Source organism: Enoplosus armatus, chromosome 23 (genome assembly GCF_043641665.1).
Source record: "Enoplosus armatus isolate fEnoArm2 chromosome 23, fEnoArm2.hap1, whole genome shotgun sequence".
Classification (NCBI taxonomy): Eukaryota; Metazoa; Chordata; class Actinopteri; order Centrarchiformes; family Enoplosidae; genus Enoplosus; species Enoplosus armatus.
Window position 1 is genome coordinate 11979256 of NC_092202.1, and position 17422 is coordinate 11996677.

A 17422-nucleotide genomic window follows, 5' to 3' on the forward strand; every position below is an offset into this window, starting at 1 on the left:
TCACACATTCTCATCTCTCACTGCTGGAACTAAATACACATTCACTCTCTTCTCTGCGTTTGAGAACGTCAGAAGCAGTGGAGTAAACGTCACTGCAGTCACTGGTAAGATATTTGACGTCATTGCTATGCAGTGAAGCATATCAGCACTACTGTAAAGCAAGAATATATTTGATGTGTATAATATTCATTCCCTGAATCATCTGCATTTAAACTTAACTTACTACTGTATTCACTGACTCAGTTAACACTTTTATTCACCCAGAAAGATCAGATTTGAGTCCTTTAAGTTGTGATTCTCATTTTATTTTTGAGTACATCTCTGTTCTCAGATACTGTGTGATCTGTTTAAGTACTGTATGAAATGTGACACTTGCATTCACAAACAGAATGATTTCAATACCATGTTGCGTCTCCTCATAGTCAGCATTACTTTCCCTGTGGGGATGCAAATTGGATCATTTTAACTACCAGGCAGAGTGACTTGATCATTCACTGATCTCTTTCTGCCTCAGCTCCTCCAAACACAGGAAGCTTCAGATCAACAGCACAAGATGAGACCAGTATCACTCTGCAGTGGGATAAAGTCAACAACAACATCAGCTTTGTTCTCCAGTTTAATGGTACAGAGATCGACATCACTGCACCAGATGGAGACGGACCAGTAACTCATACAGTCTCATCTCTCACTGCTGGAACTAAATACACATTCACTCTCTTCTCTGTGTTTGAGAACGTCAGAAGCAGTGGAGTAAACATTGCTGCAGTCACCGGTAAGATATTTGATTTCATCAGCATGTATTTAACCAGGCATAACGCTGTAGTTCTTTTCCACACATGACAATATACTACATGATGAAATATACATTTGAATTGCTAGCGTATAACAGAAATGGTTTTATGGCTAACTAATGGCTTATGACCTTAGTTGCAGTCATTGTGGTGGCCACTACTTAACTACATCAGCAAAATCAGTGCTGGTTCATTATACCAGCAGCAGTTTTTTCATTTCAAAATATAAATATAAATTTCCTTCTTTCTTAATGTACTTATTAACAAAATATCAATTAATTTTAAAATATTCTTCTCTCCATGTAAACAAACACCATCTTGCCTCTGACTCTGCGTCCTACAGTAAGCGGGCCTTGTAAGTATATGCATTTATTACATTCATTACATGGCCTGAGCTTTTTTATCGAGTGCCCAATTCATAAATACAATAAAATAAAATAAAACACGTCATCAGCTTGATTTTATTTTATCCTTATCCACTACATTGTTTTTGCTTACGTTTCTTGTATTTGTTTTTCATTAATTATTTATGTTGGATCTACTTGAACTTAACTTCATCAAACAACCATTCATTTATATATATATTAACTATAATGACTACATACTACATAACATCAGCAAAAGTTGATGTCATGACAGTATTTATGGTTATTATATTTTACATGATCTTGAATACTATATTAATGGAATCCTTTATCCCTTTATATTTTCATGTGTATTGTTATGTAACATATTGTGTATTTATGTCAACAGATTATGTTGTTGGATTGAACATCAGATTGAAGTCATTTATTCAGCTGTCAGACTCGGACATACAGAGCACGTTGGAGGAAGTGAGACTCACTGCTGTTTCAGTTTTTTTTAACTTTTAATTCAAATCATTACAAATTATTTTGTTAACTTCTTTTCTGTTGTGTGTGTGTGTGAGTGGCTTTTTTTTTTTATCCAGCTCTTCAGACGATACGGATTGTCGCCACAGTTGTTGTCCCTGAAAGTTCAATCTGTTGAGACATCAGATTAAAGATGAGATGAAATGGAAGAGAATGGATCTGCAATTCTAAAACATTGTTTTTGTTTTTCAAGTTATTTAAACTTTTCATATTTTGAATTGCTTTCCTTGAAGCAAATGGGGAAAAAGTGATCATTATCAGATTCCAGTGAAATGTAGTTTGACCTATTTGGAGAATTTTCTTAAAATAAGACATGGCACGTCAAGTAGGGGTCACTTAATTCATGATTCGTTTTTCATTTATTTTTGTTTTAATGTTAGGTTATTAAAGAACTTTATCCCACTTCAATTTATGCACTCCATGTAGCTTTAACAGTAACAGGGATCACTCCCCAAACAACTATACTGTACTAAACTCATCTTTTCTGTAATAGCCAAAGCATCCTTGCTTAGAAATTTGCTATAGTTGTGTTAAGATATTATTGTTACAGTGCTGTGATAATGTGTGAGAATATACAAAATATGTTTCTGTCCATTTGAAATAAAGAGCCTTGGAATGATGAACGCTGATTTGTTATATTAGTATATGAATGTGACTGAGCTTTATTTTACTACTTCCTTGTTGTTGCTCTCTCCAGTACAAAGCAATACAAATGTACTACAAAGAAATACTACACAATACAAGCCCAGTCAGGCATCTGATCTAGACATCACTCCTCCCACCCTGGAACAACATAGTGGTTGAAAAACTCTGGAGGAAAAAAAGTCCCAGAGGGAGTGGTAACAGGGAAACGGGGAGGACTTTGGCTTCACAACCGCAGTGCCAGCGTTTGCCTTTGCTACCTCAGAGGTCACGTTTAACATTCAACAACAAGGTAAGACCAAGACAAAATATCAGATGGGTATGTGTCAGTGCTTTGACTAAACAGATACAGTAACTTCAGTGATTAAACATACTAGGTGTAAATAAGCATGCATGTTAGTCTTTTAATTTGAATCGGTGTGTTCTATCCATGTTGAAAGCTAAGGTTACAGAGTGAGTTTCTGTGAGTGAGAGGCAGAGTCATGTGACCATACTGCTGGACTTTGGCCAGAGGAGTGCTCTGAATTGTTAAAAGCTAATGATAAGGAAGTTCAAATGTTTCTGGCGGTTTGAAAATACTGATGGTGCCTGCATTAAAAACAATGAAGACAAAAGCTCTGAAAAATTCTGCATGTTTTACAAATGTCTTGTTGTTTAGGTCATTGTTAATTTTACCAAAACACATTTCCTCTGCCTGAGATTGTTAATGATTAATTTCCTATTCATAATCAGTTAACAAGGATCTTCTTTCTTTGTCTCTCTGAGGTCATGGCCTCCCTCAGTGTTCTCCTGTCTGAGGTGCAGTTTCAGTGTTGCATCTGTCAGGGTGTTTTCTCTGAGCCCGTCTCCATCCCGTGCGGTCACAGCTTCTGCTTCGCCTGCATCACATCACACTGGGACGACAGCCTCGCCATCAGCTGTCCCAAATGTCAGACGGCCTTTGGGGGTCGCCCGGAGCTTTGTGAAAACTCCTTTGCCAAGGAAATGTCAGAGCAGATCCGAGCAAGAAGGCAGAACGGCGCCATGTCAACGGCAGGAAAATTCATACATTGTGATGTGTGCGTGGGAAAGCAAACAAAGGCCCAGAAATCCTGCCTTGTGTGTCTGACCTCATATTGTGAGAGTCACCTGGAGCCACACCTGAGAGTGGCCACCCTGAAGATTCACAAGCTGATTGAACCTGTGGCGATGCTGGAGAACCGGATGTGTAAAAGGCACCAAAGGCTCCTGGAGCTGTTCTGCAGGAGCGACCAGAGGTGTGTGTGTGTGCTGTGCACCGAGACCGACCACCGCAGTCACGACACTGTCCCAGTGGAGCGAGAGGGTCAGGAGAAGAAGGTGAGGTCCTAAACTCCCCCATCATCCTATCAGATACTTTGGCAGCCTTTGGACTCTGATTCTGGTTTTGGTTTTAACGCCTGCTCTGATGTTCAGGCTCAGATGAATAGGATCAAGGCTGATGTTCAGCAGATGATCCAGGGCAGACTGCAGAAAGTGGAGGAGATCAAACACTCTGTGGAGCTCAGCAAAGTGAGTTGACATAAGATCATAGAACTGGATGTGTCCAGATGGGCCATTGCAGCAGGACTTATATTAACATATCATTATTTTGCTTGGAATCTATTTGTATTTACTTATACGAGTACTACTACTTAAACTCCTACTGCCATGAGCATCACTTGTTTTATGTATTGCTACGATTGCAAGTATTAAAGATACCCTCGAGACTTGTTTTAAGAAAAATGTTCTTTCAATAATAATTTGTGAGATGTGTGCATCTCTGACGTGTTTTTCTTACAAATACAGTTCAAATACATAGTTGAAAATTATTGAAAAAATTCTTGAAATTATATACACAATTTTTTCATTATCCAATGTCCTCAGAAAAACTCAAAGAGGGCCATAGTGGAAAGCATGGAGGTCTTCTCCACTCTGTTTCGTTCCCTGGAGAGAAGTCAGGCAGAGCTGGTGGAGATGATCCAGAGGAAGCAGGCAGCAGCAGAGCAGAAGGCGGAGAGGCTCATCACAGAGCTGGAGCTGGAAATCACTGAGCTGGAGAGGAAGAGACGTGAGATGGAGCAGCTTTCTTGTACTGAGGACCATCTCCATCTTCTGCAGGTCTGGAGTGGTCTCACAGAAAGAGATTTGATATTTGATATCCACAGTAGAAACCAAAAAAGAAAGCCATTTCTCTCTCTTTGTGTCAGAGGTTTCCAGCTCTGACTTCTCCTCCCTCTGCCAAAGCCTGCACTGACATCATCATCCATTCAGACATATGTTTGGGGACTGTGAGGACGGCGGTGGCCAACATTGAACAGCAGCTTCAGTCAGCTTTGAAGAAGCTTTCCATTCAAGGTCAACTTCTTAAAAGATTTTTTGTCAGCATCACTCCATTAATCCTTAATTTCATGATCACAGATTGAATACATGAATGTTGCTTGTTTCGTTTTCCATCATATGTTCTTATTAACTTACAGAGCATGAGAAGATGCAGCAGTATGCAGGTACAGTTGGTAACAATGTCAGTAACAGCCTCTCTCTCCTATAGTTATATCTTTTGGCCTGTTTCGCAATAAAATCAAAACATAATATACCTTTGAAGGGCTTCATAACAGTTGGTCTTTTGGGCATTAATCAATTACCAAATTCTTTCTGATTGATTTTCTGACAATCAACTAACTGGGTGTATTGATCGACTGATATGTCAGCCATAAGAGAGGTTTGATAACCAGTACTTTTTCAAAGAGCCATGAGACAACCAACAAAACTCATCTGTGCACCATGTGTCTGCCAGTGCATACAACTGGGTTTTACCTGCCGTTACAGAAACTGTGATTTAGTTACTTTTCACCAAGGATTTGTTAAATTTTTTCTGAACGCCTCAACTGACTGAATTGAATTGAGGATAATGAAGGTAAAGTTCCATATAAACCATGTCTGTCTACCAGCTGATGTTCATCTGGACCCCAGGACAGCCAACACTTGGCTGGTTCTATCAGAGGATGGGAGGCAAGTCTGGGATGGAGATGTTGAACAGAATCTGGTGGACATACCAGAGCGTTTTGACACGGCACCATGTGTCCTCGCCACCATGGTAAATAAGGATGTGGTTTGTATGTGTATGTGTATCCCTGTAGGGATGTTAAGTCTTTTCTGTTTCGCTCTCTGAGAGATGAATACTCCCAATGACCTGGGCCTCTCTTGCTATGCAGGGTTTCACCACAGGGAGGCACTACTGGGAGGTAGACGTGGGAGACAAAACATCGTGGGACTTGGGTGTGGCTCGACAGTCAGTCAACAGGAAGGGTGTGGTCACACTGAGTCCAGAGGACGGTTATTGGGCCATTTGTTTGAGGAAGGCCAGTGAGTACCGGGCATGTGCAGGACAGGCGGAGCTGCTGTGTGTCTCTCAGAGGCCGCATGTAGTTGGGTTGTTTTTGGACTACGAGGACGGGACGGTGTCCTTCTATGATGCAGAGTCCAAGTCACACATCTATTCCTTTACGCAGTTCCAATTCACTGATGCCATGTTTCCCTTTTTTAACCCAGATATGAGTGACAGTGGCAGCAATAAATCACCACTTATCATCCGCCCTGTCAGTGGAGTCAATGGAGGCGGTGATTTAGATGACATTACAATATGATGTGAAATGTATATTCATTGTCTGTTTCTTATGTCATGGTACTTTATTTTAAAGTCCAACTCTTGTGTTATTAGAAGTCTAAATATGACTTGGAACTATAGTAGCAAGACATGGTGTTTTTAACAATTAATCTAAAGGTATAAATGGTCTTTATTTCAAATAATAAATAGGTGATTTTAGCATGAAACTTGTGGTTTTGCTTCGGGATGTTCAAGCACTGCCTTCTGAAATCTTTCGTACAGAGGTACAATCAGTGTTATATTTGATATTATAAAGGATGAATTGTGCTCTTCATCATTATTTGATGATTCATTCACAACAATAACTAATTTCACACATGGATCATACAAATCCTGTTTCTGACTTGCCTGCCCCTCCCTTCACTATCTGTTGTATATGTTTACCTCTTTTCCTCCTCCTCTTTTTTCTTCTTCCCTTCGCTCATGCACTCTTAAAACGTAACACCTTGAGCACAGATCTTAGACCTGCCTCACTCCAAGAAAAGCTACCCTCAGTCATTGCAGGCTAACCCACAAAACTGACTTCAGACCACGTCTTAGACTGTACAACCTGATGGTGGCTAATCAGATTTGTGCAGAAATGGGATTAGCTTCAAGGCAGATGGAGCACTGAGGCAGATTTCAGGATTGAATCTTGGGAGGAGGCATCATACACACATAGTGTATACTCACAAGCATGTCACTGAACTAAATGCATACATGCAAACACACAGTCATTGCAAGTAATCGTTTAACACTGTTGTGAATTCCTGAAAGAATTTCAATTAGGAAACATCCATAAAGATGCAAGCTAAAAGAGGTTGGGAAAGAGGGGGGGAGGAAGGGATAAAGAGGGATTAAAACTGATATCATCCATGCACAGGGCGGAGACACACACATGTAGAGAGCCTGCAGGTTGCACTGAGCACCAGCAAGCAAGAAGAACACTAAACATTTCTTTACCAGAGGTAAAACGTCTTTGGGTAAGTCAAATATTTTGTTAATGTAGTTTTCAATGTCAATGTCTCTTACTGTAGGAGGCAATATCAAAATGCAAACAACTGTCCCACCAGTATGATTACTGGTGCTTATCATTTATTGTGCAGCAATGTAGACCTTAAAACAGCAAAGCATTTATATGAATTTCTACTTAATTGCCACATTTGGCTAATAACTTTAAACATGTATAATGGAGCTAAAACTGTTAGGGATGACAGCTTCTCCAGTGTGAAGAGAGTCTTTCAAGTGTCACTGAAAAAGAAAATGACCTCAGCGATTGATATATACAGACCTTAATTTCCTATATTTTGCCATTATGACAACTGGATTTAAAAGTTTATGTCTGTATGTGTGTAATAGAAAGCACTGCTTCCAGCAGCTTGGATCTCATTAAGCCCCACAGCGTAGTAAGTGATGGAAGCGTATGATGCATTTACCATAATGGCAAAAACTAGGAAGGGAACGGTTTGTTAAGGCTGTATAATTATACAAATGTAAGTGTAACAACTCATATATTACAAGAACCTTTCATATAATCTTTTTTAGTCCACATTGCAGTTTGTAACTTCACTTGGACGGAGGCCAGTGAGCCAGCCATGGGTGTCAATATGACAAGTGTGCTGTTGTGACGTTTCAAAGACCAGAGCTTTCTGATTGGCTGAGTCCGAGTGGAGGTGTGATGTCGCCAGTGATAGATGAGACAGCCGGAGATCTCCCAGTCAGAGATGTAGGACTGATAAGGGGGGGGCTGATGCCGACTGTCCCAGGTTTGTGTGTATAGTCTTATGCCATTATCTGTGTGTACATGTACTGTAACAGTTCTATCTTGACAGGCACTTTACTTAATTTTCAGTACAAGTTATAACAAAATAGAAATTAAAATGAACTCCCAAATGAAGGTCGTTGTCATTATCAACCAAAATCCCATGAGCTACAGTAGCTTTAAGTTAAGGTTAAGTATTTAGTTGTAAGGGTGAAGGTTAGGGGTTTAGGATATTGATTGAGTCAAAGGTGCTTGTGTATTGTGCAATAGAAGTGCTACGTGTGTGTGTCTATAAATACATATAAATCTGTCTGTATATGTCACCTTCATGCTCTTCTCCCCAGATACTCTACGTGACGTGAAGCCATGGAAGAAGCACCAAGTCATGAAGACAAAAGGTAAAATCGCTTTACAAAACCCATGCTTTCAGATTTCAACTCAAATGTTCAGACTTTCAATCAAAAGCACACAAAAGTACATTTCCTGCTATTATAGAAACTCTAAATATAAAAATTCTCTTCTGTTCTCTTCCGCTGTCTAAATATACAAAGCATTATTTTTGGCTGCCCGTCTCTCTGTCTGTCTCAGCAGATCCTCAGCGCTTGTTCCGGTTTCCCAAAGAGCACCTGGAGGACTTGTGTCTCAGACTGCAAGAGGAAAACGGTGTGCTAAGACAGCACACGCGTACACAGGAGCAGAGGCTACGCAGGTGACACACATCAACACAGAAACGCTGACACATACCCTAATGACTGTAACACCAGACATTTGGGCAGAATTGGGCTCATCAATGTGGCATCTCAGAGTCGCTGGGACAATCATCTCCGTTGCAGCCCTACGATGTGATTTAAAGAGATTTATGATAAAGACAAGTCCTCTAATATGGCTGATTTAACCTCCTCGCCTCAGGATGTCCACCAGACTGATGCGTCTTCGCCAGGCCCGCCCTGGGTCCAGTGGTGTGAAGGACAGGGACATGGAGGACACCATACAGGAGCTGGAAGCTCGTGTGGCGATGCTGGAGAGCCAGAAAGGGGTGCTACAGAACAAACTCAGCCTGGCCAAGCAGCACATTATGGACCTCGGTGGACGCACGCCATACAAGTTCAGTAAAGGTGTGTTGTATAAAAGATATAGCACATGAATGGAAGCAAGAGTGACTACTGCTTCCTCTTCCATCTCCAACCTTCCTCCCTCTCTTCCTCTTCTTTTTTCTTGTCAGGTAAAAGTATGGAGGTGGAGGGCGGCGTCAGGAGGGCAGCCCAGACTGCCCCGCCCCGCTACGGCCCCATGTTGGAAGACACCAGGGCAGAAATGGAGAGATTGTAAGTGTGAAGTGTGCAGAACTTTTTCAGCAAAAAATAACTAAATAATATTTTGAAAGTATTTAATTGACATGTCATATCAGCAGTTTCCTCCTGTTTTTCACTTGAATATAGCCCACTCTGGTTTACTACTATCTAAACATTATGGTTAAAAAATAAAAGACATATGAGGGTTTGTGCAGGGCAATAGGAATATGCAAAAAAACCCTTTCTGATCAGGTAGTGTGAATCATAATTGAGAAAATAAATCATGTTAGGGGGCGAGATGGGAGTCAAGGGAGTCTTTACCAGCCCTGCATTTGTCCTGTTTCTCTCCTGTTTTCTAACCTCTGATCACATCGTCACTCCCACCCTTACTTCCAAACCCCCTCATGACTTCACCCTGACTTCCCTCTGCCCCTCCACACCTGTCCCTCCCAGCAGGTCCAGTGTGACAGAGCAGGTGAGGGTTGCAGAGCTGGAGCTGACCGCCCAGGCACTCAGAGACACGCTGAGAGAGAAAGAGAAAGCGATAGAGGGAACGGTGAAAGAGATAAGGAAGCAGCAGTCTGACAGACACAGGTGGCTACAGCAGAAATACTACTAATATCACTAATACTAATATTACGGCTATTATATTACTACTGCAGTTGGTGGAAGGGTGCATTGAATTTTATGTACTTTTTAGAGTATATTTTAGTAAATTAAATTAGCTTTTGTAACATTGTATCTCTCTGTCAGAATAACTATTAGAGAGAATGTGGATCTGATCCGTCTACAAAAGCAGCTTTCAGACAAGAGCACCGCCCTGAGAGTCACCCAGGAGAAGTTCAACAACCTGCAAGCGGTTACACAACCTCATTTGTCTATGAATCATTCATTTCTTCTTATGTTATTTTATTGGTTACTTTGGTCACTTAGACTTACACTTTAATTGGTCTTCAAAATTGTCTTTTTTCCTTCCTTCCAGGCATATGAGAATCAGCTGGAGGAGGTAAATACCCTGTTACACAAAAAGCTTAATAAATATGTCTGATACTTCACTCAGAAATGAATAAGTGTTCATATTAATTTTAAGCATGTGTTCACCCCAGAGTCAGAGGTCGCTGAGGGAGAGCCAGGGCGCTCTGCTGGAGAAAGTGGAGGAGCTGACTGAACAGCTGAAGCAGGAGAGACAGAGAGCACTGGCACTGGAGGGAAAACTTACCACCTCTACCATGGCTCTGCAGACCCTGGACAAGGTGCCGCATCTGTATCTGCAGGGATGAATCCAGACTAAGAAAGACTCAATATCATGTAAAGTGGTGTCAGTTTTTTAAAAGATTTCATTTGATTTCTCTTTCAGCTACAGGAGAGAATATCAGACCTGGAGGGAGAGAGGGATCTAATAAAGGAAAACTATGACACTCTACTGGAGAGGTAAGAGTTTAAGTCGTATCGGCCCATGTAGTCCTAACATTGGACTTCTGAAAGTAATTTTGTGTTTCTCCTTTCATGTTTATATTTACCTTTCTTTTTTTCCCCCAGTACTTTATCTGTGCAAAGCAGCCGTGATGGCCGGGTGGAAAAACATAGAGAAGTGGAGCAGAAGAGGGAGAAACAGGGAGAAAACATCTACAGGACGGACATCCAGAGACTGGAAGAAATGCTGCAAGCAGAGAGGGAGGACAGAGGAAGGCTGGAACTGGACAAGGAGAAACTGAGACGAGAGAGGGAGACATTAGAGGAGCAGAGGGAGCGAGAAAGAGGTAGGGGTCTCAGCATGTTGGCACTGCATCTTCTGCAGTTTGACAATTAGAAGAAACAACTGGATTTGGAGTTAGTTCGTGAAGATAAATGTAATTTTATGATGGGTTCCCCTAAATCAGAGCCTAACACCTCAAATTGTCCAATACCGAAAGCAAAGAGATTCTCCAGCAACAGAATGAAACAGTACATCAATTTACAGTCCCATTTATTCATTTATGTGTCCTTTCGTTTAGAGTTTTCCATGATGACGAGAGACAAACGAGAGCATCTAGAACAAGAGGTTCTCCAGTACAGGGAGCAGGTTTCTGCTCTGCAGGACAGACTGGACTCTGTCACCGGGGTCAGAGTTGAAGAACTGAATCATATACAGCTGAACAGCTGTTTCACACATCAGTCTCTTTCTCTTGACACAGGTTTCATCATCTCTCTCTCTTCTCTCTTCCAGGAGTTTGACATGAGTGTTGAGGAGCTCAGTGAAACTCTTTTGCAGATCAAGGTTGGCCCACTTTTTTTTTTAACCTATGTCCTCTGTAAGACTAAATGCAATGCAAAAGACTAAATGCAATTGGACCAACATTGCAACATTGGACCTTGATTCATGATTTCCCTCCAACTACAGGCATTTAGGATGCAGCAGGAGAGCAAGGTGTCGCTGCGTTTCCTCTGGGATGATGGGAAGGTGGAGGATTCGCCCCGCGAGCTGGTAAACATCCAGGCCTCGCATGCCGAGACTGTGCTGGAATTGCAGAAAACCAGAAACCTTCTATTGCTGGAGCACCGTATCAGTCAAGACCTGCAGGTACACGCACATACACACGTCAAATACATGTACATAACACAAAGCTTCTCTTCCCATTTGAACTGAACTTGTCTTGTCAATGAAACTTTCCTTCCCAAGGAAGAGTTGAACACAGTCAACGAGAAGATGGAGAGAGAGAGGGAGGAGAGCAGGAGGAGGGTGGCAGAGAAAGACAAACTTTTATCAAAAAGAGCTCTACAGATCAACTCTTTACAAGGTATGAACAACAACAACACTCCTTTCATGCAGGAAGTGATGTGTTAACATATTTTAGTTTGTTCAGAAAAAAACACTGGGTGTGAAACCTTCAGAATCTCAAAACTCTATTTTTCTATTTGTACTCTGAAGCTCAGTTGAAGGAGTTAGCATACAGCCCCAGGAACTACAAACGGACCATACCAATACAGTACACTTGGCCAGCTGGAGACCAGGAGATTGTAGAGCCCATTGAGGATGACATGTCTTTTTCACAGCTGAGGGCTGGCGAGTCACTGCTGGAGATCCACCTTAAGGTCAGACATTGTACCTGAATTTGATATTTTTTCATTCAAAATCATTTGGAGCAAGTTTCCCATGAAGCTGTTTTTCTGCCCCTCCAGTCCGCCACCTTCACCCCAGCAGGGCTTCGTATTATGGGAAGCATCCGCCCGGGAGTGGATGGGAGAGGTGAAGACATTGTGACCTTCTGCACCTACAGCCTCTTGGACTTCGAGGTGCACTCCACTCCTCTGGTGTCAGGCAGCCAACCCAGCTACATCTTCACGTCCCGCTATGCTCTGACAGCCCGAGATCTGGGCAGGCTGGGGGGTCAGGGGTCACGGGTCAGAGTGGAGCTCCACCAGGCATTAGGAGGGGTCAGGTTTGTGACACATGGAAGTGGGCAGATGTCCCTCATGGGTGCCATGGAAAGGAGAGGGGAGCGCATCGGTGGACGTGTCAATATCACAGGTGAGTAATGTTGTATAAAGAAAAAGGAACTATAATATAACACAGTCTGTTAACATGCAGTGATTGCCAATATGAAGATATTCTATAAATGACCTGTATTTTTTTTTTTACATATTGTGTTATTACATAATGCACTGTGTGTGGTTATATCATCCGTCCCTGTCTGTCCAAGGCTCCGAGGGTGGAATTGTTGGTGTTGTGGATTTCTGGGTGCGCCTGTTTAGTCCTGCAGTGCCCGCAGACGCTGTTGTAGAGAGAGGAGCTGACAGGAGATCAGTGACACAGAGGACTCCTGTGCAGATCTCTCTTGGCTGGCAAGATGCTGGTCATGAGGTACAAGAGTGTGATTGATTGGTCATATTTTGAAATAGTATGTCCACAGTGTAAATAAACATGACTCAGTCAGCTTATACTATACAGTATATGATTAATGTGCATATTGAGGTAACATAGTGTTCACAGTGAGGTCTGTGGATTAGCCAGTGTAACAGGGGACGTGGTCTTTGGTAACACGTTTCTGCTGATTTTTTTTTGAATGTCATTTTTCGATTCTGCTTGCAGGAGTTACATGACTACGGTGGGGGGATCCCCAATGAGTTAGTGGTTATGTTGGAAAGTTGTGTGGGCCTTAGCGCCCGCTGGCCTGGACTCTTGCCCGATGCGTACCTGACGTACAGGTTCTACGACCTGCCGCCTCACGTCTCTCAAACAGTCCAGTGCGCCGCTGACCCAGTGTTCAATGATACCACCAGCTACCCATTAGCAGTAACAACTGATGTGTTGCACTACCTGAGGTATGACAGTCAGAAAAAACATATGTCAGAAATGAATTATATATTGAAGAGGGCATTCACTTGCCGTCTTACATTTTCACCTTTTTTTTGTCTTGAAAATGGTATGGTATCAATTTTTTTAATTCTTAGGAGCAAGCAAGATGCTTTATAAAATTCTCATCTTTGTAAAACATTGACAACATTCAACTCCACTTTTGCCCAGGTCCAGCAGTTTGTGGGTATATGTGTTTGATGACAGCGATGACCAGATACCGCCTGTCTATCTGGCCAAGACCCCCATCCCACTGCGAGCCCTGGCTACAGGCCGAGAGATCAGAGGTGAGGGAGAGAGAAAAAGGAAAACAATTACATTATTCATCTGACATGTTGTCACATGGTTACATCACATGTTCACAGAACTTACTGTTATTTTAGAATCAGTATTATATCATTTCTCAAGAACCAGAACGGCACACTACCCAATCAGCAGTTTGAGTGTGTTTTTCTCTCCATCCTGCCAGGTGACTATGTTCTGAGGGATCCAGCTGGTGGGCCTCGGGGCATGGTCAGGGTCATGATAAAATGGAAGTACCCCTTCCAACAATCGGTGGACACCGTGCCGGGTAGACATGGAAGACAGGACAGAGTGACGGAAAGCACTGAGAGGGAGGAGAAGAGGAGAGAGCAGGCTGAAGTGTCACAGAGGCCCATAGCCAAGCCCAGAGTGAAGGTGGCGTTGTTTATTTTATTTTTGTGTCAAAAGGTTTGGGAAGGACCAGTAATGCTCTGGGGAACTGTACAATTATTTCATGTACATCTGTTTGCGTGAGTGTTCAATTTGCTTAAATCATGTCATAGGACTTTTGGGTAAAGAAGTCCTCAAAAATGTGTAAATGCTAAAATCTATGATGGATTCAAAGACACTTCTTATTGTCTAGCTTAATACCTGTTCTTCTGTGGCTGTACCACAGACTCACCTCCTCGAGCCAAGAGAAACCAAAGCAGTGCAGAAAGAGACTAAAGTTCAGGTAAGGTTTTAAGCACCTCCAAACGTAGCAAATTGAACTGAACTGTGTGTTTTTCATCAAGTATAAGAACTCTTTTGATTACTGGTACATTTCTCTGTTTACAGCCTCAGCCTCCAGCTGTCAAACAGAAAAGCTCACAGAACATACGAACACAGCAAACCACCTCTGTGAAACCACCAGCCACTCGCCAGTCCACAGCCAGGAAGAGGTCCACCAAGAGGTCCCCTGACCTCTACCGGGGCACACCCCATCTGACGCCTGAGCCGAGACTGACCACGCCCTCTCGTTTGCCAACCAGCAAGTAAGGATTTGGAAAAGATTCTGGTTCCACTGAAATTTCAAATCAAGCTAAACATTCAAAATATGTAATATGACTAAATGTGTTATACCACCTGAGCTTTCTTAGTATTGTTATAATTTTCACCTCTACTAAAGATAAAATATATTGAATCAATTATTTAATCTTATTGGAGATCTTCAGAGGGAACGTCTTCCAGACAATCACCCGTCGTACTGTCAAGTCGAAGCTCTGCCAGCGATGCCAGGACTCAGGTAGGCTCTCTCTCTCTCTCTCCCTCTCTCTCTCTCTCTCTCTCTCTCTCTCTCTCTCTCTCTCTCTCTCTCTCTCTCTCTCTCTTAACAGGCCTGAAAACAACATCTGGTAGAGAAATACATATCAGCCAAAACAATGATGGAGAAACAAGAGTACTTAGAATTAGAGGACACTGATTGTGACCTGGCTGTTGAATGGTTTCATATCTCATTTCTTCTTCTCAGGACATTCCCTCTGTGGATCAGGTGTCAATGGATGAAGAGGAGGATAAGAGTGAGAGTGGTAATTCTTCGTATACACACAATAGGCCAAAACACCTGCTTTGAGTTTCTATCAGTAATTTGAAGCCTCACTCTGCCTCTCTGACTGCTTTAACTTTCAGCTCAGCCAGTCATATTTAAACTGAAATAAATCCTGTTATTCTCATATGTGTTTTTGATTTTTTTTCTAATTTTACAGCTGCTGCAGGAGACAGTGAGGGCCCAGAGTCTTCAGAGTCAAGTTCCTCACAAAGCGACATTATCATCATTCCACCAAGACAAAAAATGAGGAAGGTACGAATTAAGTAACCCTGTGAGTGAGAGAAAATGTATGAATGAAAGAATGTCATGTGTGCAACTGTGGATCTAGCACAAGTTTGACCTTTCATTTTATGTGTTCCAGGGAGACAAGCTGAGAGTCGAGATTCTGTCCCTGACGTTTGAACCGTCCTCACACATGGCGCTGGACCAGTCCGTGCAGCGTGTTTATGTGGAGTATCGGCTGCTGGGCGTCCCGATGGAGACGACAGAAACACCCATGTCCCTCCGCAAACCCATAGAGGGGGAGGAGATTCACTACAACTTCACCCGAGGTGAGAGCGGGTTACATTCGTGGCTTTGTGTATGTACTTTAAACCTCCTTTATAAACCCCAAATCTCTCTGTTTGTCTCTCTTAGTGATTTATGTGGATGGTTCACAGTCGGCTCCACTCAGACAATATCTTTACACCATGTTGGAGGGCGCCGACCCCAACCAGGGCAGGTAGTGTCATTCGTGCTTTTTATCTCATTTTACATGTTAAAGTATGAGTGAATACACCACTTTGTCTCTAGACCCAAACCACAAAATGTAAGTGTGTATGCCTGTGTGTCTGGGAAAGGTTAAAGTTCACAGTGGTCAGTGAGCCGATGGATGATGACGAGGAGTGTGTGGACGTTGGACATGCTTTTCTGGACCTACAGGAACTGCTCCTCACAGGAAATGATGTCACCGACCAACAAATAGACAGTAGGTGTTGTATTTGTGTGATGTTTTTTGTGTTTTTGTGTGAACTAAAATACCAAGACTCTAATTCAAAGCAACACTCAAGGTGGTAGCACTTTCAGCTCTCTGTGTCCAATATTTTGCATGCTATAGCTTTGATTCTTTTAAACTTGATTGTGAGTGAAAAATCATAAGCAGGCTACATTGCAAACTATGTACATACTGAAAATAAAGAGGTGTGCCTGGTACCATAGCAAACGTAAAGATTTTGTGTGATTATATGTACGTTTCTCGTTGCCCTCCTTCAAATTCAGGCAGTGGATGATGCTTTTTATGCCCTTTCTTGGATAATGTGTGAAACATGGAGTCTTCTTACAGTCTGTCTGCCCCTGTGTCTCTGTTTCCTCCAGTTCTGAGTGTGGATGAAGACAAAGAGGTGATTGGAAATCTGAAAGTGTCTCTGGAAGCAGCAAAAGCTCTGACTGGTATATACCAGGAGTTTCACCAGAAAGGCGAGACCAAGAGAGCAGACGAGACAGATGATGAAGACGAGGAGGAGGAGGAGGAGGAGGAGGAGGAAGACAAGAAAAAAGATCAGATACAAGTGACAGATCATGGTGATGACAGTGACTTCTACTGAAAGTAATTAGTATGAGATAAACAGAGAGATTGTGTTCTGTATGAAACAGTTTTAAGCACATGGAGGAGTTATGTCTTTGTAGCGTTTTCTGCAGCATTTCCAAAAGCAATGAAATAAAGAGTCATTTTTTGAAAGGCATTTGAGGATGTTCTGCAAGGTTTCTTTGTGAATTTCATACATTTGATGTCCAGGTTTCAATCTCCCAGTTTATCCATTATATCTTTATCATGTATGTGATTGACAGTATCTTTCTGAGTAGACTTCTTCCTAGGTGTCATACATTTCTCCACCAAACTTAGAGCAAAGAACTCTCAAAAGTGTCACAGGATTGTTTATATTGTTCTTCAAAATGTCATGCAATTAAAATCTTAATCCCATCCTAAAAGTGATGGCAACACAAGCAGTATTTGTTTAAATAGATTATTCTTAGACTTTATGTATAAGAGCCGACTTTTAGTCAAGCATTGTTCCTCTTTGAAAGTCTGTTGGTGTTAAACTGATGGTGATCTTTACAGCTGATAGAGTTCTTCAACATATCTAATATTGCTGGATGGTTCCTTAATTTGTGTTTAATCAAATGGCCACAATCTAATTGATTATTCCCGCATAGGGGTACTGGTTGGTCTCTGGGCATATCATTTGAGCCTAAAAGGAA

General features: G+C 42.0%; 2 protein-coding genes and 1 long non-coding RNA gene across 3 annotated transcripts; all 3 read left to right on the forward strand.

The window, feature by feature from the left end:
• Positions 1–635: 635 nt before the first annotated feature.
• Positions 636–2304, forward strand: LOC139306129 (uncharacterized). The gene is made up of 4 exons (XR_011599403.1): positions 636–772; positions 1135–1146; positions 1545–1624; positions 1741–2304. It is a non-coding gene; the product is annotated as an uncharacterized lncRNA (long non-coding RNA).
• Positions 2305–3070: 766 nt separating this feature from the next.
• On the forward strand, positions 3071–6075 carry LOC139305539 (E3 ubiquitin-protein ligase TRIM39-like). The gene is made up of 7 exons (XM_070929421.1): positions 3071–3661; positions 3758–3853; positions 4208–4441; positions 4531–4678; positions 4801–4827; positions 5272–5417; positions 5536–6075. The coding sequence occupies exons 1-7, from the start codon at positions 3092–3094 to the stop codon at positions 5965–5967; spliced, it is 1653 nt and encodes a 550-aa protein (XP_070785522.1). The 5' UTR covers positions 3071–3091; the 3' UTR covers positions 5968–6075.
• Positions 6076–7644: 1569 nt separating this feature from the next.
• rpgrip1 (RPGR interacting protein 1) lies at positions 7645–16898 on the forward strand. The gene is made up of 30 exons (XM_070929961.1): positions 7645–7732; positions 8073–8126; positions 8320–8437; positions 8638–8843; positions 8951–9053; positions 9474–9614; positions 9774–9879; positions 10003–10026; positions 10127–10273; positions 10378–10451; positions 10560–10780; positions 11015–11121; positions 11227–11277; positions 11401–11580; positions 11680–11797; positions 11929–12092; positions 12180–12528; positions 12701–12861; positions 13090–13322; positions 13525–13640; positions 13823–14031; positions 14273–14329; positions 14434–14630; positions 14803–14881; positions 15107–15164; positions 15342–15436; positions 15546–15735; positions 15821–15905; positions 16024–16151; positions 16538–16898. The coding sequence occupies exons 1-30, from the start codon at positions 7645–7647 to the stop codon at positions 16765–16767; spliced, it is 4089 nt and encodes a 1362-aa protein (XP_070786062.1). The 3' UTR covers positions 16768–16898.
• The last annotated feature ends 524 nt before the right edge of the window (positions 16899–17422 follow it).